Genomic DNA, 25243 nt, shown 5'->3' on the forward strand with positions numbered 1-25243 from the left:
ATAGGTTATATGCAAATACTACACCATTTTATATCAGAGACTTGAGCATTCATGGATTATGATATCTGCAGGAGGTCCTGGAACCAATCCTTACAGAGACCAAGAGATGACTGTATCTGTGTCTGTTTGTGTATGTGTGTGTAAAGGTAATAAACACACACACACACACACACACACACACACACCCCACCTTCTCTCTCAAGCTGTTTCCAATATCTTATCCCTACCCTAAGAAAACCTGCTTCTGCCCTAGGAAAATTAATCACTCCTTCTCTGTAATTCTGTAGATTTTGATTGATATTACATTAAATTAAAGTCTTTAACATATCTTCCTGGTCTGGTAAACTGTATGAACCTTGAATCTAGAGAATATCTCGTTTTCATTTTTACATACCTAGACCTAGCACTGTGGCTTATTACATAGAGCCTTCATGTACTCAACCAGTATTTTAAACTCCTGAAAATTTAAAATGTCTTTCTCCCTTTGATTCTTACAATGCTTCCTCCTAAAAATGATAATGGTAATAATAATATTTCATTTGTATCTTAAGAAAGGAAAACATTTGTACTGACCCTCATTCTGTCAGTTATCCAGTAATTTTTAATTCACATATTTTGCTTTTAGAATTTTGAGGCTGTCACATCCATCTTCTCTACAGAACCTAACTTCCTCTTCTGAAAAGAAATTACAGAACCCTAACCAAATTCCATTTATTATTTTCCTCAAATGTCTGTTCCTCAAATCAGATGGTAGTTTAAAGTTTAACATGCTGGAAAGAAAACTACAGTATTAATTCCTTAGCATTACCCTCAGAGCATCCTTCTCTACTTGGATTGTGTTGGTGTCTATGTGTTATCCCACATATATTCACATATTTCTGTCCCCTGTTGTAGTATGTGCACATGGTTATGTTGCTCACAGTAAGCCCAATGTATCTTACCACCTCATATGGTTAGTTCCTCAAAGGCAGGGCCCACCCAGTTTTCTCCTGCTCTACACCAGAACAAATATATAGAATGCTATGAATAAGTGTGTTCTCAGGAAATGTAATAGATAATATTGATGATTTCTTGAACTCACATAACTCTTGTGTACTTTTGACAATTACAGTTATTTCACAACTTAAACAAAAACTTGAAAACCTGCAGAATTCTCAACTCCCCAAAAGCTTTAGAGTTCCATATGATCCTGGACTGAAAGCAGGAGCGCTGGCAGTAGGTATCACTTGGATGTCTCCACGTGGTCTTTATGTCTTGAAGATGTCTAACATGCTTGCTGGGGCCCAGTACTTAAAACCTAATGTTTATGCATAGACAGGGAAGCTGGAGAGTCTCTGGATGGGTTTCTCATAAGCCCTTGTCTAATCACTGGTTATGAAAGCCTCAACACCAGATAATTTCCCTTCCATATTTTTTAAATCAGCTTGAGATACTCTTTGTATACAATAAAAATTGTCCATTTAAAATGTAGAATTCAGGGAACAGGCACAGTTCAAGGTCAGGAGTTCAAGACCAGGATGGCCAACATGGTGAAACCCTGTCTCTACTAAAAAATACAAAACAAAGTTAGCTGGGCATGGTGGCACATTCTTGTAATCCCAGCTACTCGGGAGGCTGAGGCAGGAGAATTGCTTGAACTGGGGCCCAGGAGGCAGAGGTTGCAGTGCGCCGAGATCGCACCACTGCACTCTAGCCTGGGTGACAGAGCAAGACTCCATCTCAAAAAAAAAAAACATAGAATTCAGTGAGTTTTGAGAAATGTATACAATTATATAACCACCACCACAATCAAGATCTAGAACATTTCCATAGACATGTTAGAGAAAAAGTTCTGTCATGTTCCATTGCAGTTAATCCTTTTTCTCCTCCCATTCTCTCTGCAAATGCAGCAGATCTACTTTCTATCATAAAATGCCTTTTCTAGACTTTTATTAAGAGGAATCATACAGTACATAGTTTTATATCTGAATTATTTTATTTTCCATAACGCTTTTAAGATTCATTCATGTTATTGTATGTATCAGTAATTTGTTTCTTTTTATGAGTGAGTAGTAGTCCCTTGTATGGATATACCACAGTTTATTTTCCATTCATTTTTTGAATAAATGTTTAACAGTGGGGTAGTTGGGTCAGATGGTGTGTGTGTGCAATTTTACAAGATACCCATTTTTCCAAAGTGGTTGTACCATTTAAATTCCAGCAATGTATACAATGAGTTCTAGTTGTTCCACATCCTAGCAAGCACTTGTTATTATCAGTCTTTTTAATCTTAGTCATTCAAATGAGTATGAAGTGATATCTCACTATTTTTTTATTTGCATTTCCATAATGAGGTTGAGTGTCTTTCTATGTGCTCATTTTCCATTAGAGTACCTTCTGAAAATTTTCCATTCAAATATTTCACCAGTTTTTTTAGTTGGGTTGCCCTTTTTTTTTTTTTTTTTTTTTTTTTTGAGACAGAGTCTCACTCTGTTGCCCAGGTTGGAGTGCAGTGGCATGATCTCAGCTCACTGCAAGCTCCATCTCCCAGGTTCATGCCATTCTCCTGCCTCAGCCTCCCGAGTAGCTGGGACTACAGGCGCCCAACACCATGCCCAGCTAATTTTTTTTTTTTTTTGTATTTTTAGTAAAGATGGGGTTTCACTGTGTTAGCCAGGATGGTCTCAATCTCCTGACCTTGTGATCCACCCACCTCGGCCTCCCAAAGTGCTGGGATTACAGGAGTGAGCCACTGCGCCTGGCCCTTATTTTTATTTATGAGAGTTACTCATATAAACTGGATACAAATTCTGTATCAGATATACATTTTACAGATATTTTCTGTTAGTCTGTGACTTGCCTTTTTATTTTCTTAGAAGTGTCTTTCAAAGAACAGAAGCTTTAAATTTTGATTAAGTCAAATTTGCAACTTTTTCTTAAATGGTTTGTGCTTTCAGTGTCTTATCTAAGAAATCTGTGTAGGCCTAGCACAGTGTCTCACACCTGTAATTCCAGCATTTTGGGAGGCCAAGGCGGGAGGATCCCTTGAGGCAAGGAGTACGAGACCAGACTGGGCAACATGGCAAGACTCCATCTCTATAAAAAATTTAAAAAATAGCCAGGCATGGTGGCATGTGCCATAGTCCCCGCTACTTGGAAGGCTGTGGTGGGAGGATCACTTGAGCTCAGGAGTTTGATACTGCAGTGAGCTGTGTTTGTGCCACTACATTCCAACCTGGGCTACAGAGTGAGACCCTGTTTCAAAAAAAATGAAAACTATCTAATCCAGTGCCTCAGCTTGGGGTAATCCCTTTGTCTGCCAAGGCCACATTTGGCAATGTCTGAAGACATTCTTGATGGTTAGTTATAACTGGGAGAATGCTACTGGCATCTAGTGGGTAGAGGCCAGGGATGCTGCTGAATACCCTGCAATGTACAGGATAGTCCCCCAGAACAAACACTATCCACCCCAAAATGGCAACAGTGCCAAGGTTAAGAAATTCTGGTTTAACTCAATGTGGCAGATATTTTTTCTTAGAAGGGTTATGGTTTTAATTCTTACATTGAAGTCTGCAATCCAATTTGAGTTAATTTTTGTGTACAGTGTGAGGTGAAGGTCAGAGTTCACTTTTTAACATGAATATCCAGATTTTTCAGCACCATGTGTTGAAAAGACTGTTTTGTTTTGTTTTGTTTTTCCTGGAGAATTACCTTGGCACCTTTGTCAAGTATCGACTGACCATATATGTGTGGGTCTACACCTAGATTCTCTGTTCTTCCACTGATCTAAATGTCTGTCCTTGCATCAATACCACACACTCTTGATTCTGTTTAAACAACAAAGCACTTCATATACGTGTGCTTATACAGGCAACAGTATACTTCCATTAACCCGCACATCCTTTGCATTATTTTTATTATGATTTTAACTTCTACATATGTTATAAATGGCACAATACGTTACTATTTTTGCTGTAAACAGTTAAAAAATAGACTTCACAGATTTAATAGATGAAATAATTTTTAACTATTTACCTACATATTTACCATTTTTGTTACTCTTTATTGCCTTATATAGGTCCAGATTTCCTTGAGCTTCTAACATCTTTTTTACTGCAAGTTTGCTGACAATAAATTCTTTCAGCTTTTGTTTATCTGAAACACTTTTTATTCTGCTTTCATTTTTGAAAAATATTTTCCCTGAATATGGAATTCTAGATTAACTGGTTTTTTTCTTGCAGTAGCATTTTTTTCTGGCTTGCATATTTTCTGATGATGAGTCTTATCTTTGATTCTGTCTGCATAATATGTCTTTTTTTTTCCCCCAGGCTGTTTTTAAGATTCTCTTTTATTTCTGGTTTTCAGCAATTTGATTATGATGTACCCTGGTCTGGGTTTCCTTTGTGTTTAGCCTACTGGAGTTTATGGAGCTCCTTGAATTTGTGAGTTTATAGTCTTATCAAATTTGGAAATTTTTCAACCAGTTTTTTCTGTTGCCTCTTTTTTCTCCTCTCCGAGACTTCAGTTACAGTAATTTAGACTGCTGGACTCTGGGCTCAGTCTGGATTTCTTTCCTCTGTGCTGTAGCCTAGAAACAGCCCCCAGGCAGTAATCTGGGGCAATTACAGGGCTCACTTCATTTGTCTTCCTTTTCTCGGGGGTCAGGGACCTCCACTGCTTGTTCAATGTCTGGAAAGAGTTTTATATATTTTTCATAGTTTTCTAGTTGTTTATGGCAGGATGGCAACTCCCGTAGCAGTGAAGCCACGTGAAAAGATGAGGAAGTTCTTCCCCTGAATGTTTAATTTTATATACAATTACCAGCAAACTGGCCTTATAGCAGAAGCACACACTATCCACTGTCCATTATTTAGAGATTAGAAGGAATTATGACATATTAATACAGCTTCAAATTGTGTGTGCTTCTCTTTTTTTTTTTTTTTTTTTGGAGATGGAGTCTCACTCTGTTGCCCAGGCTGGAGTGTAGTGGCGTGATCTCCACTCACTGCAAGCCCCACCTCCCAGGTTCAATGCCATTCTCCCACCTCAGCCTCCCAAATAGCTGGGACTACAGGTGCCCACCACCACGCCCGGCTAATTTTGTTTTTGTATTTTTAGTAGAGACAGGATTTCACCGTGTTAGCTAGGATGGTCTTGATCTCCTGACCTCGTGATCCACCCACCTCGTCCTCCCAGAGTGCTGGGATTACAGGCGTGAGTCACGGCGCCCAGCCTGTGTTTGCTTCTTTAAACGACTACATAACAATTTTGATCTGTGGTGAACTCACCTTTGCCTGAAACACCTACTTTTTTTATGTTTAAGTGAGTGACTGCCAAGCCACATTTCCCCTACCTTGAATTTATTTAGATGTATGAGGTTTAGGGGGAGGGCATGTTGTACCTAAATGCCAGATTTTCCATTTATTTCTGTTAAATTTCATCTTCTTAGATGTAGCCTATTGCATCTGATTCTGCAATAATAGTTTTTTTGACATTGTGGAAGCATTAGAATTCTTTTTACAAAATAAATCTTAGAGGACAAATGTAACAGCCAGGTTGCTGTCCATTAAAGAGGATGTCGGAGTGCCAGAGCTCTGTGTGCATGGGGAGCGTGAGATCTGCCATACCTCTTAGGCACCTCCAAAGACTCTTGCAGTTCTTTGGAGCAGTTTGAGAGGCACTGGTTTAAGAGTTGTGAATTCACTCTCACATGGAGTTTCCAGATTTGGTGAAAACAACTTCTGTATTTTTACCCAAATATTGAAAATCATTTTCTAACTAGGGCTTTGTCCTTGTTGTTTATAGTGATGTTTTGCAAGAGAATTTGTGTCTCCACCATGTGTGTTCATTGTTCATTGTGTGTGGTAAACATGTGACTGCTTCCTTACAGATTGAAAAATGTAAAGTAATGGCCTCCAAGAAAAAACCACTGTGGCTTGAGTTTAAATGTGCCGATCCTACAGCCCTATCAAATGAAACAATTGGAATTATATTTAAACATGGTGATGATCTGCGCCAAGACATGCTTATTTTACAGGTATGCTAATTTTAAGATTGTTTTCAATTATCTGGAAACACAATTCTGTATTACATCAAAAACATGCCTTCTCCTACTGGCTCTGTTCCCACACTCTTCTTTCATATGATGAATTGTGATCAAATAGTACATAATAGAGAGTTTTCACTTGGGGAATATGGCTGCAGACTATTAGATATGCAATCTAATGAGCATTATAGTTCTGTCCAAGATGCATATCTGGCACTCCCAAGTAGCCAGATATACCTCCCTCACCTAATGTCTTTTTTATACACCCCATTCTAAGCTTGATAACATAGAAAATAGCCATGTTTATCCCCAGCACTCACTTCATTCCTGCCCATAGATATGTCTGCACATCTCTAGGCACTCTTAGATACCTCTCCTCTGATACACATAAACAAATCAAGCAATGATTTGATGGGAAGGAGAGAGAAGATGAGCAAGTAGGTCACCACAGAAATCCTGCAGGTAAGTGACGAGAGTGAAGTACTATTAGGGCAGAAGGTGAATGGTCAAGGTATCAGTGCTAATTATTTTCATATTTTCTAACATTTCTAGATAAACTTTAGCTTCACAAGTCTGTAATGTTCTCCAGATTCCAGTTGGTCAGTATTGTAGGGGTAATCATTTCTAATACTTAATATGATTTATTTAAAGTAGACAAATCACATTGATTTCAAGGTAGCCTATTTAAAACTGGTCATGTTTCCAGTTCTAAGTCTCTGTTTTTACTTATTTCTTTTTTTTTTTTTTTTTTTTTTTGAGACGTCGTCTTGCTTTATCGCCAAGGCTGGAGTGCAGTGGCGCCATTTCGGCTCACTGCAAGCTCCGCCTCCCGGGTTCACGCCATTCTCCTGCCTCAGCCTCCCGAGTAGCTGGGACTACAGGCGCCCGCCATTATGCCTGGCTAATTTTTGTATTTTTAGTACAGACGGGGTTTCACCATGTTAGCCAGGATGGTCTCAATATCCTGACCTCGTGATCCACCCGCCTCAGCCTCCCAAAGTGCAGGGATTACAGGTGTGAGCCACCGTGCCCAGCCTACTTATTTCTAATATAGAAACAGGAATACCTTTGCTTTGCCTTTGCTTTGCTTTCATTTCAAGAATGGTCTATGTATTGCCCAGGAGGTATTTTAGTAAAGAAAAAGAGAAATCCTTCAAACTTTTTGCAAGTTTATTAAATTTCAAATAAATCTGTAGAATATTTCGAATTCTTTGAAGATGGACATTTTAAAAACACAAAAATTACTCTGTTGGTCTTCTCATTTTAAGGGAAAGTTTGCCTTTGTCCTTTAGTTACTTCATGGTTTTGTTTTTTTAATTTTTTAAGGTAAGATCTTGCTTTATTGCCCAGGTTGGAGTACAGTGGCACGATCACGGCCCACTGTAGCCTCAAACTCCTAGGCTCAAGCAATCCTCCTGCCTTAGTCTCTGAAGTAGCTAGGACTATAGGTGTTCTCCACCATACCTGGCAAATTTTATTTTTTGTAGAGATGGGGTCTTGCCATGTTGCCCATGCTGGCCTCAAACTCCTGGGCTCAATGAATCTTCCCACCTCAGCCTCCCACACAACTTTCACGTTCTTCTCCTTTTCTTTCTCTTCCTCATAAGAAAACCAACAGTGTGGACCTAGAAAATAGCTCTCTGGTCAAAAAAAAAAACTTCTCGGCCCTTCACTCAACAAAAACATAGCCTTTCCTTCTCTGGGCCAGGCATCAGCCACCAATCTCCATTAGACCCTTCATCCTTCTATAGGAATGGTTAAGATTGTGAAAGACACCATGACAATGGCCAAAATTGCTGGGATTCTAGGCATGAGCCAGATAATCGCCAAAATTGCTGGGATTCTAAGTGTGAGCCATCATGCCCAGCCTACTTGGTTTATTTGTTGGGGCGCATAATTTGGCAGCTAAGGGCAAGTTATTTAAGTTCTTTAAGGCTTTGTTCCTTCTCCTGTAGAATGGGAATAATAATCTTATCCACATTATAGGGCAATGCAAGGATCACATAAAGCAGCATTCAGTATATATTCGCTATCATTATCATCATTGTAGTTACTGCTCTTTGGTTGTTGCCTTAGAGTGATAAATATATGTAAAAATGTTAGAGTTTTGTGGTAAAATAGACACAAGTAGAGCAGAACATTTTGAGCAGAGAGGTGATGAACCACAGCTAAAACCTACTCCAAAAGAAATTTATTGGCCGAGCACGGTGGCTCACGCCTGTAGTCCCAGCACTTTGGGAGGCCGAGGTGGGCGGATCACTTGAGGTCAGGAGTTTGAGACCAGCTTGGCCAACATGGTGAAACCCCATCTCTACTACAAATACAAAAAAAAATTAGCCGGGCATCATGGTGTGTCCCTGTAATCCCAGCTACTCAGGAGGCTGAGGCAGGAGAATCACTTGAACCTGGGAGGTGGAGGTTGCAGTGAGCCAAAATCACACCACTGCACTCCAGCCTGGACAACAGAGCAAGATTCCGTCTTCAAAATCAAAACAAAACAAGAAATGTATTTATCCTCTTCCCCAAGGTACATTTCGGAAACCAAAATTAACAAGCTCACAAAGAAGAGAAACTTTAGTGTGCCAGATTGACCAATAAACATACAGTTGTTACTTACATGTTTTACATTCACTTTTATATTTTGTGTTACAAGATATGATTGCTATTTTCAAGGGAGGAGAAAAATATATTAAGTTTATATATATATATATATAATATAAACATTTTTGTCTTTTGATGCCCAGATTCTACGAATCATGGAGTCCATTTGGGAGACTGAATCTTTGGATCTGTGCCTCCTGCCATATGGTTGCATTTCAACTGGTGACAAAATAGGTATGTAGTTACCTCAGGAGATGAATAGACCACTCAGCTCATTTGAAAGGATTATAATTCCTTCAGTATAGACATTTAATAACTGAAAAATCATAATCTTAATGAAAAGGAAGAAAATATTTCCATGCTGGTGAATGTGACTATCAACTTAATGTGGATATATTGAAAATACATGAATGCATGATTCAAATCCTTGTGACTATACATGGAAATGATTTTAGTAAGAACTTGTTCCCTCCTCTTTCCTTCTCCACCTCTAAACTTTAACTCATTTCATTACATATTAAACTTTTCTCTCACAAATAACATTTAAAAATAGATGGAAAGATCTGTCACTTATTTTAGTATTCCAGAATTCACATTATCAAAGCTATTACACACTCTACTATCAGGTATTTTTATAGACATTCACCATTAGTTTCAATGAAACATATGTTTATTCAAGTTTCTGATCTGAGAACTCTACAAAATCATTTACATTGAACCCTGTAATTTAAAAAAGGAAAAGGCACAGATTGCCATCTGAGGAAGAATATGCTCAGCATATAAATGCTTTTATTTATTACTATTCAAAACCAGCCCTTTCCTCTTGTCATTCTGGGATATTGAAAGCATATCCCACACAACTTCCATGTCCTCCTTCTTTCCTTTCTATTCCTCATAAGAAAACCAATAGCATAGACCTGGAAAATAGCTCTCTGGTCAAAAAAAAAAAAAAAAAAAAAAAAAAACCTGCCCTTCACTCAACAAAGACATAGCTTTTCGTCCTCTGGGCCAGGCACTGGCCCCCAGTCTCCATCAGACTCTGTGCATCCTTCTATAGGAATGATCGAGATTGTGAAAGACGCCACAACAATTGCCAAAATTCAGCAAAGCACCGTGGGCAACACGGGAGCATTTAAAGATGAAGTCCTGAATCACTGGCTCAAAGAAAAATCTCCTACTGAAGAAAAGGTGAGCTCATGCTTTTTCCCAGTCTAACGGCTCCTTACAAGTTGTCATTTATATAGCAATAGTGGCTTCACGTTTTCAAAGAATCTGTCAGTGTCTTGCCTCCTGACATATCAGTGAAATTTTTTACTTGTGAAATAATGAAGTACTCTCCCATGGTGACAGCACATCTGTGTGAAACAGAGGCACTCAGTTCAGGACTCCATGAGCATTTGCTTCTCTTTTGATTATCAGGCATGCTTTGCTTAAAATTTGGTTCTGTGAAATAATCTGTTAGCACTTTTTATGGCTATTTTTGTTGTTCAGCCAAAATATTTAGTTACCATGTATAAATTCTTATGTACCTGGGAAATACAACATACACAACAAAGTAATTTATAATTTTCTGCTGAACTCTAATCTAAATGGTAAATCATGGATGCTGAAAATGTCAGTTCCACCATTCCTTGGAAGTGCATATGCTCCATCCTTCACAAGCTGTGTGGTTAGGCTGTTTGGCTGTCGTTTAAAGTTCTGCTGCACAGGATTAGCACTTCTCATTTGCATGGTTAGCAGTCTTTTGGGGAGGAAATATAATGAGTAGCACTTATTAATCTGTTATACATGTAGATCTGTGAACCCAAGCATACTCTTAGTGGTCACAAGCAAAACCTGTTCACAAATGAAGGAGAAATTACCATGGGTTCTGTATAGTTGTTGGCAAGTGATGCATGGAGAGGAAGTGAACCCTTTGATTAAATTACTGTTGCCCTTTGACTCTTGTTTCTTCCTCATGCCATTGTGCTTCACTGAATCTTCACCTAAAATATAAGCAGGGCAATGAGAAAGATGGCAATTCATAGATATAATGCTAATGAAATCTGGCACAACTAACTTGCTCTCTGAAAATGGTTTCCAGAATAGTCTCTTTTTAGAAGTCATTTGTAGATTCATGTTGCTTTTTATAGTTAGAAGACAACTAATATTCAAATGCATTTTAATTAGTTTCAGGCAGCAGTGGAGAGATTTGTTTATTCCTGTGCAGGCTACTGTGTGGCAACCTTTGTTCTTGGAATAGGCGACAGACACAATGACAATATTATGATCACAGAGACAGGTGAGTTTATTTAGTGCAGAATAAACTTTTATTGTGGTAAAATATATATAACATTTACTATTTTAACTGTAATTTAACTGTTAAGTGTTCAGTTCAGTGGCATTACATATGTTCACCTTGTTGTACAACCATCATCACCATTCATCCCCAGAATTTTTCCATCTTCCCCAGCTGAAACTCTGTACCCATTAAACACTAACTCCCCATGTTCCCCTCCTTTCAAACAGAGTAGTCTTTAAATGGAGTTTAAGACTGAATCACATATTTAGAAGTCATTGTTTAGAGACATTGGTGCTTCGGTTACTCTAGAGTGGTGGCCCCCAACCCCTTTGGCACCAGGGATCGGTTTCTTGGAAGACAACTTTTCCACAGACAGGGGTGGGGGAACAAGGATGGTTTCGGGATCATTGCACACTTTTTTTTTCAACTTGCTTGCCACTGTAAAGCCTGCCACCAGATGCAGCTCAATTGTCACTTGCCACTCACTGAGAGGGTTTTGATATGAGTCTGCAAGGAATTGATTTATTATGGTCTCTGTGCAGTGAAACCTCTCTGCTAATGTTAATCTGTATTTACAGCCACTCCCCAGTGCTAGCATCACCACCTCAGCTCCACCTGAGATCATCAGGCATTAGATTCTCATAAGGGGCACGCAATCTAGATCTCTCTCATGCACAGCTCACAATAGAGTTTGCATTCCTGTGAGAATCTAATGCCACCACTCATCTGACAGGAGGTGGAGCTCAGGCACTAATTCAAGTGTTGGGGAGCAGCTGTAAATATAGATGAAGTTGCTCACTTGCCCATCGCTCACCTCCTGCTGTGTGGCCCAGTTCCTAACAGGCATGGACCGGTCCATGGCCCAGGGGCTGGGGACCCCTGCTCTAAAGAGACCACCTCACTTGAGGACTGAGGTGTGAGTGAAGGAGGTGGAGCCAGGAAATGAGTCTTAAGAAGGCAAAGTTAGAGCGACAGCTGGGAAACTAGGAGAGGGTCATATCCCAGAAGCTGGCGAAGGTGGGAGTGATCACCAGTGACAGATGTTGCAGAGAAGCAACAGAAAGAACTCATAGATATCCTTAAATCTCCCTAACCCACTCCACTTTAGTGGTTCACTGTCCACTCTGACAACAGTCAGTAGTGGCCACCAAAGCATGAGATTTTTCTCTATGAATTTGAGCCATTTTAAGAGTAGAGTCTGGAAAAAGCATCAGATGGGGATAGATTGCTTACTTCCTATGAGAATTAAAAGAGATAATGTATTTATGGCAATAGAAATGATAAAGGACTAAACAAATAAGATGATGATGATTGTGGTGGTGATAGTAGTAGAGGTAGAAATTGACCCAAAGGAGACTCAAAATGATTTGCTTCTCTCATGCTGCCCAAGTTTCCGAGATCGGACACGCTTAGATACATTCAGGATGGTATGGCCACAGATGGCTACTCAAAAGGAAAAGGTGAATATCCCTGCCCCCAAGCAGAGTGAAACATCAGTCTATCCTGAGTTACATAAAGAGCATAAGAGAGTCTTAGGGATAATGATGACATACTGGCCAGAGAGTTTGATTTATGTTTCTGAGAATAATTTTGAGATGAGAATTTTATAGTGGCATCTGGCTGTCATCTAAAGAACACCAGAAGGATATCAAAAACATACTTGGTTCAAAGAATGTTTTGTAGCTACGACTTTCACACACCTGCTAAGACGAAAAATATCACAAGCTGACAAACATTGTAAAAAATACTTTCATCACAAGATAGCTCATTTTTAGGCAACTCAAAGAAATATTTTAAGGAACAAAGTGCTGTGCCACTGTAATGATGTCAGATACTTTCTTCTCTTAAGGAAACCTATTTCATATTGACTTCGGGCACATTCTTGGGAATTACAAAAGTTTCCTGGGCATTAATAAAGAGAGAGTGCCATTTGTGCTAACCCCTGACTTCCTGTTCGTCATGGGAACTTCTGGAAAGAAGACAAGCCTACACTTCCAGAAATTTCAGGTAAGTCACCTCCTTCTTCATTGCCTGCTGAGAATAGCACCCAAGCAGATGGTACCTGCAGCACGCCGCAGCCCTCACCTCTCACTCAGCTTGGAGGCCAGTCCAGCCTTCACCCCTACCCTTTTCTGGCATGGCCAACCCTACCTCTTCCCTGTCACTTCCATTCATTCCTTCCCCAAGTGCAAAATGACACTTCTCAGTAATCCTCCCACCTAAAACCAAACAGAAGTAGAAATATTTCATAAGCAGTGAGATGGGAAAATGTGGAACATCAAGATGACGCTGGCACTAAAGAGGACTTTCTGGAAGGGTGTCTGCTGAGCAGGTTAGCCACTAGATATTTGTCTATTAAAGACCTTAGCTAGAAGACTCAAATTTTACACGTATTTTCCAGAACTCACAAAACGTTGTGAGCTTCTTTTGGTTTTTGCTACAGGTGAATTCTTGATGCGCCACCTGCGCTTATCTCATTTTTTTAAGGCAGAGTACCCAGTATTTCATTTGAAATCTGTTGGTTTGACTACAGGTTCTGCTAAGACTTCTAGCTTTTCCTGCTCACCTGTAAACAAGCTCCTGCATAAGTCTGTCCATCTCCCTGGGAATATGTAGATCAGGGGAGTCCAATCTCTTGGCTTCCCTGGGCCACATTGGAAGAATTGTCTTGGGCCACATGTAAAATACACTAGATAGCTGATGAACTAAAAAAAATTACAGAAAAAGCCTCACAATGTTTTAAGAAAGTTTACAGATTTGTGTTGGGCCACATTAAAAGCCATCCTGGGCTGCATTTGGGTTGGACAAGTTTGGTGTACATTCTACCTGCTTTCCGTTCCTTCCTGGTCTGTATCCAGTTTTGACTATCAAATACTTCAAATACCCAAGAGAATTAAACACTGGCAAAATTAATACCGTTAATGAACATAATTCATAAGAGTTGTAACTACTACTGTAATATACCTACGTTATAGCAATACAAACACAAAACAAAGACAAAGAATAATTACTTTGTATGTACATTTGCCTTGGGTGCCCTTTAAATAGCCACCTCCCTTAGTGCATCTGAAACATGATGTGCTTTGCATTTCACATCTCAGACTTGCTCTCTTTTCCCTGAGTCTCTTCTTGAGTCCAGGGTTACCCTTGGGAGGTGACACGACCCTTAAAGTTCAGTAGAACAGGAACTAGGATATATTGTTTTGAAACCTGTCTGTTCTTGTTTGTTCTCCTGACTGATTTTCAATATGGTGATTACAAGACTTACCCTCCCACAGTTCCAGTGGTGTTGTCAGAGAAACTGAGATCTCTGTGGCCAGATGGTCTTGTGATTTTTAGTGTGTGTTTTTCTGCATAAACTCAATTGAGTTTCAGACTATTTCCAGGGACTTGACACATTTCAGTCCTGTTTTTCTTTAAAGTTAAAAATCACATGTTTTGACAACTTCCTGGAACAGAGAAATGGTTCCAAAAAAAAACCCTGGAAGAATTTCACCATTTAAAGCGGGGAAAACACTCATTTCTTCTCTCCTCTCAGCGGGGTTCATCCTACTAGCTTCGGACAAACAGACCAGCAATAAACTGCAACTTAAAGAATCAGACATGCACAAGGAATCTGGCCTCACTGACAGGCTCTCCTTTTTTGTTTTTTTTGTTTTTTGTTTTTTTTTTTAGATGGAGTCCTGCCTGTCACCCAGGCTGGAGTGCAATGGTGCAATCTCAGTACACTGCAGCCTCTACCTCCCAGGTTCAAGTAATTCTCCTGCCTCAGCCTCCCGAGTAGCTGGGACTACAGGTGTGCACCACCATGCCCGGCTAATTTTTGTATTTTTACTAGAGATGGGGTTTCATCATATTGGCCAGGATGGTCTCAATCTCTTAACCTTGTGATCCGCCCGCCTTGGCCTCCCAAAGTGCTGGGATTATAGGCATGAGCCAGCGTGCCCAGCCGGCTCTCCTTCTTTTTGTATATATGTTCTCTTCCTTTTAGCCAGTAATTTTTCCTAGAATGACTGCACATTTGTCCTGTTGCTAACAACATTCCCATAGACCCCCTGGTGCCCATGTCACCCTGTCATATCCCAGCAGTACTTCTCTTTCTTTGGTTGTTACTGTTTTTAAGTTTCAAAATATTCTTTCACAAAAAGATTTGCAGTATGGGGAGGCCAAGGAGAGCTTGCTTCCCCCTATCAGCATCTTCTACCCAAAGCAACAAACCTTTGCAGTGAGCCTTTGTGCAGTCTGTCCTCTCAGTCTGGAGTATTTCTCCATCCTTAGTGACCAAAGCTTGTTTCTCAAGTCACATACCTTTTTTACTAAAGCAACGTTTAGGCAGTGTGCCCCACTAAAAACACACTTTTGTACATTTGTTGTACTTGTGTGGTATCCGTGTTTTGGAGTACTGTTAAACATACATGTTAAGCATACACGTTAAACGCCTGTGAATCTGTACACATTGAGCCTTAAGCACACATACGGCTTAACATGGTGGTTAAAAGGATGGGCTTTATAGTGGAGAAACTTGAGTTTGAATGCTGGACCTGCTACTTAATAACCACATCTATGATGATTATTCATCCTTTCATAACATCAGCCTCTTCATCTGTAAAGTGGGAATAATAAGACCTACTTGCTGTGGTTTTTTTGGGATTACTTAAATGAAATATTCAGAATGCTTAGCCCAGTACCTAGATCACAGCAGAGAATCAATAAACGCCAGCCACCATTGTTGTAGTCATCACGGTGTGTCTTCAAACTTTGAAAACTTTTGAGAAACCATTTTTGAAATGAGATCTCAGGTAATATATAAAACAAAGTAGCATGCTCTGCTTGAAGAGTAAATGGAGTTCCAACTCAACCTGCTCTGCTTCCCCCTTCCCCACCCCCTCTCTGCTCACTCTCTCCCTATGTTCCCTCATACTTCACAACAGGAAAAAACCTGAATACCACAGCTTTAAATTACGTATATGCAGAATTTCCAAAGTTTACGGCATGACAACGATGGGCAGCAGATTTTTTCATCATTTGACTCTGACCTCGTGGTAATTTTTTTTTCTTCTACATACTGCTAAGCATTCTGAAAAGATTTTCTGTTTCTTGGTTTTATCTTTTATTTTAGAATTGAAGTTCTTCAAGATCAGGGACCACATCTCTAAACTCTCCAAATAGTGTCTTAGAATCTTGTATAATAAAGGCTGCCATTTTTAGGGAAGCTGGGAAATGTTGTATACATTTGCATTTTGAATTAAAGGCGTCCTCATTTCCAGTGGATTGCTTATTTTGAATTGATAAGGTTAACTAATACACGCTGCATATTTGAATAACGTGTTAGGAACAATGGAGAAAAATTGACCCACTTTTTTGTTGAGGGTGAAGTGAGCCTGGTCCACAAAGAAAAAGAAAAACATACCTAACTGGTGGCCTGAGCATGGAAGTAACAGGAGCTGAAAGAAGCTCTACTGCATCCCACCTCTCTGCTTCCCAAGGGAGCTACTTTAGCCTAGGACCATAGCCACAGTTACTTCTAGAATAGGGGAGAGTTCAGGAACAAGCTATAATTAGATAGAGAAACACAAAACCAAGGCCCAGCATTTGATCCCAGGAGTATCTGTTGGCCTTTGGAGCAGCATCCTACACACAGGTGCTAAACAAAACATTTCAATGATGACGATTTCGATAAATTCTCCATAGAAAAATCTCCCTTATGGGAGGAATAAAAAAGAAAACAATGCTTCTACTCATTGGTAATTTATTCTAGACCACATGATTTTAAATTTCACTGAACAGTTATAGAATGTATATAATACGCAAATATATTTATATCATTGGCAAATGAAATTTGGCTTGTAAGTTTTTTAAATGTCAGAATGTGTTGTTTTGTTTTGTTGTTGTTGTTGTTGTTGTTTTGAGACGGAGTCTCACTTTGTTGCCCAGGCTGGAATGCAGTGGCACAATCTCGGCTCACTGCAAGCTCCGCCTCCTGGGTTCACGCCATTCTCCTGCCTCAGCCTCCTGAGTAGCTGGGACTACAGGCGCCCGCCACCATGCCCGGCTAATGTTTTGTATTTTTAGTAGAGACAGGGTCCCACCGTGTTAGCCAGGATGGTCTCAATCTCCTGACCTCATGATCCGCCCGCCTCGGCCTCCCAAAGTGCTGGGATTACAGGCGTGAGCCACCGCGCCCGGCCCCGAATGTGTTGTTTTTTAACTTTTTTTTTTTTGTTTTTTTTTTTTTTTTTTTTGAGACGGAGTCTCGCTCTGCTGCCCAGGCTGGAGTGCAGTGGCCGGATCTCAGCTCACTGCAAGCTCCGCCTCCCGGGTTCACGCCATTCTCCTGCCCCAGCCTCCCGAGTAGCTGGGACTACAGGCGCCCGCCACCTCGCCCGGCTAGTGTTCTGTATTTTTTAGTAGAGACGGGGTTTCACCATGTCGGCCAGGATGGTCTCGATCTCCTGACCTCGTGATCCGCCCGTCTCGGCCTCCCAAAGTGCTGGGATTACAGGCTTGAGCCACCGCGCCCAGCCGTTTTTTAACATTTTAAAACTAGTAAATGTTGTTTATTAAAATCAAGAGCCAGCAAAATATTGAAAATACCAAAAGATATAAAAATCCATTATCCTGCTTTCCAAAGATAATACTGTCAACATGTTAAAGTTTCTCCTTCATTCAATTAACTGTTTGGTCTTTTTAGAAAATTATAAATTAATCAGAATTTGCTTAAAAACTAAACTTAAGAAATAGCTATGTTCATCTCTCCAAACTGAGTAAGGCTGATTAACATCCATGAGATGGTAGTTTGTCATTTTGAATAAAATCTAAATATCCAGGCTCGGCCTACTAGGCCCTGTGTGAGGAAGCCCCTGCCCCTTCAGCCTTACGCCACACTGTTCCCCTCATCTGCTCCCTTATCACTGTGGCCTTCCTGTACATCTTCCCCCATCCGAGCTACCCACTGCCTTCTTCCCCGAATGCTCTATGCTACCCTGTGGTCTCAGCACAAATGTCATTCTGCAGAGCAGTGTTTTAAATCAGGTTCCCTCCTGTTACCCTTTGCCACAGTCCCCTGCCAGGTCCTTCGTTGCATATATCACAAAATACAGTTATTTGTACTGATTTGCTTTTGGTCTTTCCCTCTCCCAACTGTGAGCTCTGTGCAGCAGGGCCACATGTGTCCTGTGTCCCTCATAAGGGGCTGAGCCACAGTAAGCAGTCGGTAGGTATTTGCTGAGTGGAGTAGTGGAGGGACAGCTCCTCGTAGGGGAGGAGCTAGATAAAACTGGATGACCTCTGGGGTGTCTTCCTTCCATATCATACATTGTATTCCATGAGTTTCACAGTAACTCAGGCCCAGATTGACAGACCACCGTCACGTGGAAGGTAATAAGCCTTCAGGAGGCAGGTTAAACATGCATATTTTAGATGAGGAAATAAATCAGACTGTGAAATCTAATGTTTCATTAAATAATACAAATATGTGAGTGTAATATGGTACATATTCACATTTTTGTAGAGATTTCTTTATTGACATGAATCTTACATATTCCTTTCCACTCAGAGCTGTACCTTTTGCCAAGAGAACAGAGCATGGAGTATATACACATAGTGTACATTCAATACAGGACAGTGGTTAAAGGGCAGGAACAACTTGTTCTTTTATAAACAAGCATTTTGGAATGTTGTGCACACAGTAGCTACCAAGCAAATCTGAAGTCATCAGGGGAGCCAAATAACACATCCACAGACAAATCTATGCAAAGCAGGTCATTTGAGGAGTGTCTTTAAAAGGCACTTGCCCCTAGATGTCACTCTTAAGAAGCATTTTATAGGAAAGAAGTCTGGAGCCCATTCATTGTGTTATTTTAATCTAGGATGACTGTGGAAATTTTCTTGTCAGTTTCATCAGACCTGCCCTGTTTCCAGTTCCGCGGTCTCATCCCCATGCCAGGGTATACCCAAGCCTCCAACCTGGAGGCTTAGCCACATGCCCAGTCTCTATGCAGGGTCCTGACTCAGGAGGTGTTTAAGAACCTTTATTCAACCACAGTCCCTCTCTTCTGTGGTCGAGCTCTACTCTTGGGTCCCACATTGTTTTAACTGCTTCTGTTTCAGTTTCTCCACCAGAGGTGCCTCTGTTTGTTACCCAGCTGCTAGAACTAGGGCCCTAATCCCTTCTGTCATTTTTCTTGCTGGAGACTCGAGTATTCTCCCAAGCCCAGCCACAGGGACCACAGAGACCTTGTGATCTGACATTCTTCCAAGGACTGCAGCCACCTCAGCATCATTTCCGATCACTATTCTCTACCTCCCCTTCCTTTGTGTGGTAGCCCTCATCCTTGTCTACACCTATAACCTGCTAGGCTGGAGTTTCTCAGCCTCCTGCTCTAGCCTGTTGTAGTTACCAGGCCTTATTCACCATATCCAAAGTAAGACACTAATTCAACGCACACTGACTAAATACATACTACATTTTAGGCACCGTGAGAGGCATAAAGAAGGGTCAGGTACCGCCTTTGGCAAGGCAAGATATTTTCCCAGTTTGGTCCCTTTCAAATACGATCGTTCCCTAATGCATCCTGATTTTAAAGTAGTGAATTATGTCCAATATTGAACGTGGCTTCTGTACATTAAGCATTCACCCATCATATCTATTCAGATTATCTGTAGTGTGTCAGACACTGCACTGGGCACAGGTGAGACAATAGAGCATGGCCCCAGAACATGGCAAGAGAGCTACTTACACAACTTCGTGCCAAGGAATACTTTGTGCTAACAGTGTCCACAGTGGTTTGCAGAGGGAGCAATTAATCCTGCCCTAGAGGATAGAAAAGGGCTATTCAGAGAAGCGTGTGTTTTTCTCAGGCCTTAAGGAATGAATTCAGTTTCATTTTTCCAGGCAGATACAGGGAAGGGAGGGAACATCCAGACAGAAAGAACAGCACAAGCAAGTGCATGAAGTTAGAAAAGTACACACAATCAGTATTTAGGAACAAGAAGTATATTTACCTGGTGTGGATAGAAAGTGGATATTTCTGGAAGTGTGTAGTAGAATTTGAGTCAAAAAAGGAAATTTGGGTCCAACTTGAAGCAGTACATAGGCTGGATTAAAGGGGTGGAGGGTAGAGCAAAGCAAAGAAGCCATTTGGAGCTCATTCGATTAATCACAAATAACCATAATTAAGGTCTATTATGGGTCAAGTGGGAGATGACCAGTTTATCTGTCACCCGTAATGTACTGAGCTGATAAAGGATTCCGTCTTGGGATCTGCACCCCAACCCACTGACTAGGCCAGGCTCAGCCTCCTGTCTCATTATGAAGACTTTCAGTACTCACTATCTCTCCATGTTATGCATTGGAACTTATTCTCAAAGAAGGGTCTGATATCAGCCATTTGTAGGAGTTTGAATATGTTGGTGTGGTATCTCCCCCATAATGCAGACTTATGGGAGTTGTCAAATTTAGGACTTTATTAAGCTTGTCAAATTTAAATTACTATTCTGGAAAAGACGCAAGTCCAAAACTGGAAAGATAATAACCTTTTGACTGACATCATTCTCTCAAATTTAGTTTCTTTTAGAACATTTTGTCTAACATAGAATATTGTCAAGGACATTGTTTAGCATATTACAAAACATACTCTCTCTATAAAGATCTTCTGGTGAAATTTCTGTTGGTCTTAGTTTCTAGAAACGCTGTGCTTCTCCTAAATAGAGATGTTTTCTTTTAAATTTTCTGAACATTGACTAGAGTAACAGATTAGTGTCCTTTTAGCTAGAGATATATTTGAAGACTTCCTGTAGCAAGTACTGTCATGCATTGCTTAACAATGGGGATACATACAGAGAAATGCATCATTAGGCAATTTCATCATTGTGCAAACATCATAGAGTTAACTTACACGAATCTACTACACACCTAGGCTATATAATATAGCCCATTGCTCCCAGGCTTCAAACCTTTACAGCATGTTACTTACTGAATACTGTAGGCAGTTGTGACACAATGTTATGCACTTGTGTATCTGAACAGAAAAGTTACAGTAAAAATATGGAATTATAATCTTATGAAACAACTATGATATATGCAGTCCATGGTTGACCAAAACATTGTTACGCAGTAGATGACTGTATATAGGACTCGTGATGTACAGTTTTAAATTAGCCTCCTTCCCCAACCCATTGTGGATTGTTTCCTTTCCTTTTTTCACCCACTTCTAACTAATGTTATTTTGACTTTTGTATCTCCAAATAGTCCACCTTAAATCCTTTTTGGAACAAGGCTGAAAAATAAATCACACACGCGCACACACACACACACACACACACACCCACCCCATGTGCACGCTGTTCAGAATATTGACTAAAGTAGAATAGCTTATTGTAGCATTTAGGTTTCTAATGTGCTTCTAGCTAAATATTCGAGAAGATGGCAGTACAGCCCTTCCCCTGGTAAACAGAGCTAGTCTGAGAATCATTTTTCAAGTAATTATAGATAAGAATCCTAATTCAAACTCATCAAATGCATGGCCAAGTACCAGACACACTCCTCTTTCGGATTTACCAGAAAGTGTGCTCTCATGCACTATTAGGTCTAATAATCAGTGACCTTCTCTGTTTTGCTAAAATAATTCCTAGAGGCTGGCTAGCCAATGCCTTGATTTTTATTTAAAAAATAAAATAAAATCCTCTGTCTTTGACTGAAATGATTTTTATCCATTGTCTCCTTCCTCTAGCATACAAAGGCAACATTACCATTTAGGAAAAGTCAGTGGAGGTTCCACTTCATTTCTAGATGAAAATGGAGGATTTTGATCTTAAGAAAAGTATTTCGTGTGACCTCAGACAGTCTGTAGCAGCCACAGCTCATCAGTGGTTAAATTAGTAGGCTGTATATAAAAGTAGTTTGTTTTCAGTTTAGTGAACTGATAGTTGGGGCAGTTAGCAAATCAAGTAAAAGTTTGGGCCCTGAAATGATAATGAATTCCTTTGTTCCCAAGACTTCTGAGGGCGGTAGCTTTGTAACAACAATTCTTTCTGTTAGTCCTAGATGCTATAATTAAGGCATTTGAATCAACAATGAAATTGAGAGCAGATGTACTACGTAGGCTCAATCTATTTATTAGCTACTAATGGAGAATGTTCTAGCTAATGGCATTAATAATAATGTAATGTTCCCCACATTTGTGCTCATTAACAAGTGTATTAAACCAAGTCACCGAAGTCAGATTTTTCCATTACTCTTCTTTCAATAATACAAATGCTTCAACAGTCAGTTGAAAAGGAGAGAATGAGGATGTTTGAGGTCAAGGAGAGGCAGCCCTGGCAGAAGGGAAAATTACAGCCAGTAACTTCTGTGTTCTGTGTTTTCCCCTGAGCTCCCCAGGCCACATCCTCATAGTCCCTGAAACCACAGGCCTCTAGGCCAAGGTAGTATCAGAACACTCCCACAGACCCTGTGGCTGAGTCCAAAGGGCAGAAATGAAACTTCTGGGGCTGAGTGGGCAGGGCAGGTGCTCAGCTGTGCCCCCCAAGGTGAGAGAACCACCTGCAGGAAGCCAGTGTTGCTGTACGCTTCCATCCTGCCCACCTCAGTGGGCTAGCGCCATGACAGCCTCCCTTTGACACTGGTTGGAGTGAGGCTTAGCCCCAACTCCAACCTACCTCACCCACTAGGCCTTTACTAAGAGACCTTGTGGGCAGGTGGTCTAGAGGGACAGTGAGCCCCTTAGCATTGAACAGAGTGTGTATTCAATAATGCAGCTCCTCGTGGTATTGATTAGTAATCATAGCCAACTACTTATGTAGCACTTAAGTCTCACCACAACAATATGAAATGGGTATCATTCTTATTATTCTTAATCTATATTTAAAAGAGGTTAAGTGACTTCTCCAGTGATATAGTTAACCAGTAATAAAGCCAAAATTAGAATTCATTCAGCTTGATGTGAATCTGTGTTGTTAACCACCACAATACACTGCCTTTCAGCAAAGGGTGATTAAAGCTGCACCAAGTCTCTAAGTGTGTACAGCCAGTCAGAATCTGGACACTGTGTTTGACAAGCATGGGACATGCAGTTAAACTGGGGAAGAAATTTCTTTCTCATAGAAGAGATCCTTGTGTGTGAAAATTAGAACTATCTGAATAAATTAGAATCAACAGAAATTCTTTATATGAGTGAAAGCCTTCAAGAAAAGCAGGGCAGGTTCTTTCCTTTAACGCCTCTCCTTGGGTGCAGCAGGGATAGGTGAATTCCTGCGTCACTGCTTAACAAGTATTTACTGAGCACCAGTGGATTGGTTTTATAATAACTTGGCCTTAGGTTAATTTCCCTCCTCGAAAATTTTCTATTAAAAAGAGTTTGACCACACAGTGGGCTCACACAGCAGGGGATTTGTGTGGATCCCCTAGTGTATAGAAGGATAGAAAATAATTAAAAATCAGAATGTACTCTAATTCAAAACCAAAAGGCGTCCCCATCTATGTCCTTGTGAAAATTGTGCAAGTTGGCAAATTAATGAGGCTGTTGCCTGGGGTGAAGTCTGCACTTAGCCTGTGTAATTACGAAGAAATGAGAGAGACCTCAGTGGGTCCTACAGATGAGCAAAAGAAAATAATTTCCGGACATAAGTGGAGTCATTAAGAATGCAAGAGCACTAATGCACTGGGGCCACTTCCAGGGGACAAGTGATGGCTGGGCAGCAGCCGCAACAGCCCACACAAGTGTCCCACTTCTTGGTGAACAGGGAGGAAATGCAGAGGGGATGGTAGGCAAGGGAGAGGACGACGTTTATTGAGCCCTCACTATGTGCTGGCCTCCATGCTGGGCACTTTATGTATATTGTCTCACTTGGAAAATGCCAGAATAGTCCATGGGTTTTGTATTGCATAGGATGATGTGTACTCTGCCCAGCCTTGACATACAGAATGACATAAGCCTGACCTCAATTATCATTGCAGTCACTCTGCCACATACAAATGTCACAGACAATATCAGCTAAAGGCAAAAGAAAACTATTAGTATTTTGTCCTATAAAATATTCTTTTTTCTATATAAATATTTTGTGTTAATTTACTAAAATGGGATGCGTTGTTTTATACCTACTTCTTAAACACTTTTACATGTTTATTAAATATCCTTCCACAGTATCTTTCTAGTAGTTCCAGGACATGCAATTTTAAGTACTTTTCGTGAATCTTTTTTTATCTGTCCCCTATTGTAGGACATTATTAAACCATGTTCCAATGGACATCCTTGTAGATAAATCACTGCAAAATTATTCAGTATTTTTAAAGGTAGATTCCTAGCATGGAAGTTGCTGAGTAAAAGGATATAGATATTTTTTAAGCCAAGTTTATTGAGGCATGTTTTACATAGAGTAAAAATCACCCTTTCTTTTCTTTTTGGCTTGGGGTACATGTGAAGGTTTGTTACATAGGTAAACACATGTCACAGGGGTTTTGTTGTACACATCATTTCGTCACCCAGGCGTTAAGCCCAGTACCCAATAGTTACCTTTTTTGCTCCTCTCCCTCCTCTCATTCTCTCCCCTCAAGTAGATCCCAGTGTCTGTTGTTTCCTTCCTTAGGTTCATAAGTTCTTATCATTTAGCTCCCACTTACAAGGGAGAATATGCAGTATTTGGTTTTCTGCCTCTGCGTTAGTTTGCTAAAGATAATAGCCCCCAGCTCCATCCATGTTCCGCAAAACACATGATCTCATTCTTTTTTATGACTGCATAGTATTCCGTGGTGTATATGTACCACATTTTCTTTAATCAGTCTATCATTGGTGGGCATTTAGGTTGATTTTATGTCTTTGCTATTGTGAATAGTACTGCAGTGAATATTTCTGTACATGTGTTTTTATGGTATAATGATTTCTATTCCTCTGGGTATATACCCAGTAATGAGATTGCTGGATCAAAATGGCAGTCATGCTTTTAGCTCTTTGAGGAATCGCCACATTGCTTTCCACAATGGTTGAACTAATTTACGCTCCCACCAACAGTGTATAAGTGTTCCTTTTTCTCCACAACCTTGCCAGCATCTGTTATTTTTTTACTTTTTAATATAGCCATTCTAAGTGGTGGGAGATGGTATCTCATTGTGCTTTTGATTTGCATTTCTCTAATGATCAGGGATGTTAAGCTTTTTTTGTATGCTTATTGGCTGCACATATGCCTTCTTTTGAGAAGTATCTGTTTGAGTCATTTGCCTACTTCTTAATGGGATTGTTTTTCTCTTGTAAATTTAAGTTCTTTATAGATGCTGGATATTAGACATTTGTCAGATGCATAGTTTGCAAATATTTTCTCCCATTCTGTAGGTTGTCTGTTCA

General features: G+C 40.2%; 1 protein-coding gene across 3 annotated transcripts in view; it reads left to right on the forward strand.

The window, feature by feature from the left end:
• PIK3CG (phosphatidylinositol-4,5-bisphosphate 3-kinase catalytic subunit gamma) overlaps positions 1–25243 on the forward strand; it is a 42632-nt gene that overhangs the window by 8308 nt on the left and 9081 nt on the right. For all 3 annotated transcript variants that reach the window (XM_025379812.1, XM_025379813.1, XM_025379815.1), the window contains exons 5-10: positions 1112–1215; positions 5870–6016; positions 8770–8860; positions 9684–9814; positions 10796–10907; positions 12757–12914. In XM_025379812.1, the coding sequence (XP_025235597.1) occupies positions 1112–1215; positions 5870–6016; positions 8770–8860; positions 9684–9814; positions 10796–10907; positions 12757–12914 (743 nt within the window). The remainder of the gene's footprint in view (positions 1–1111; positions 1216–5869; positions 6017–8769; positions 8861–9683; positions 9815–10795; positions 10908–12756; positions 12915–25243) is intronic.

The sequence above is a fragment of the Theropithecus gelada genome, chromosome 3, assembly GCF_003255815.1.
Source record: "Theropithecus gelada isolate Dixy chromosome 3, Tgel_1.0, whole genome shotgun sequence".
Classification (NCBI taxonomy): domain Eukaryota; kingdom Metazoa; phylum Chordata; class Mammalia; order Primates; family Cercopithecidae; genus Theropithecus; species Theropithecus gelada.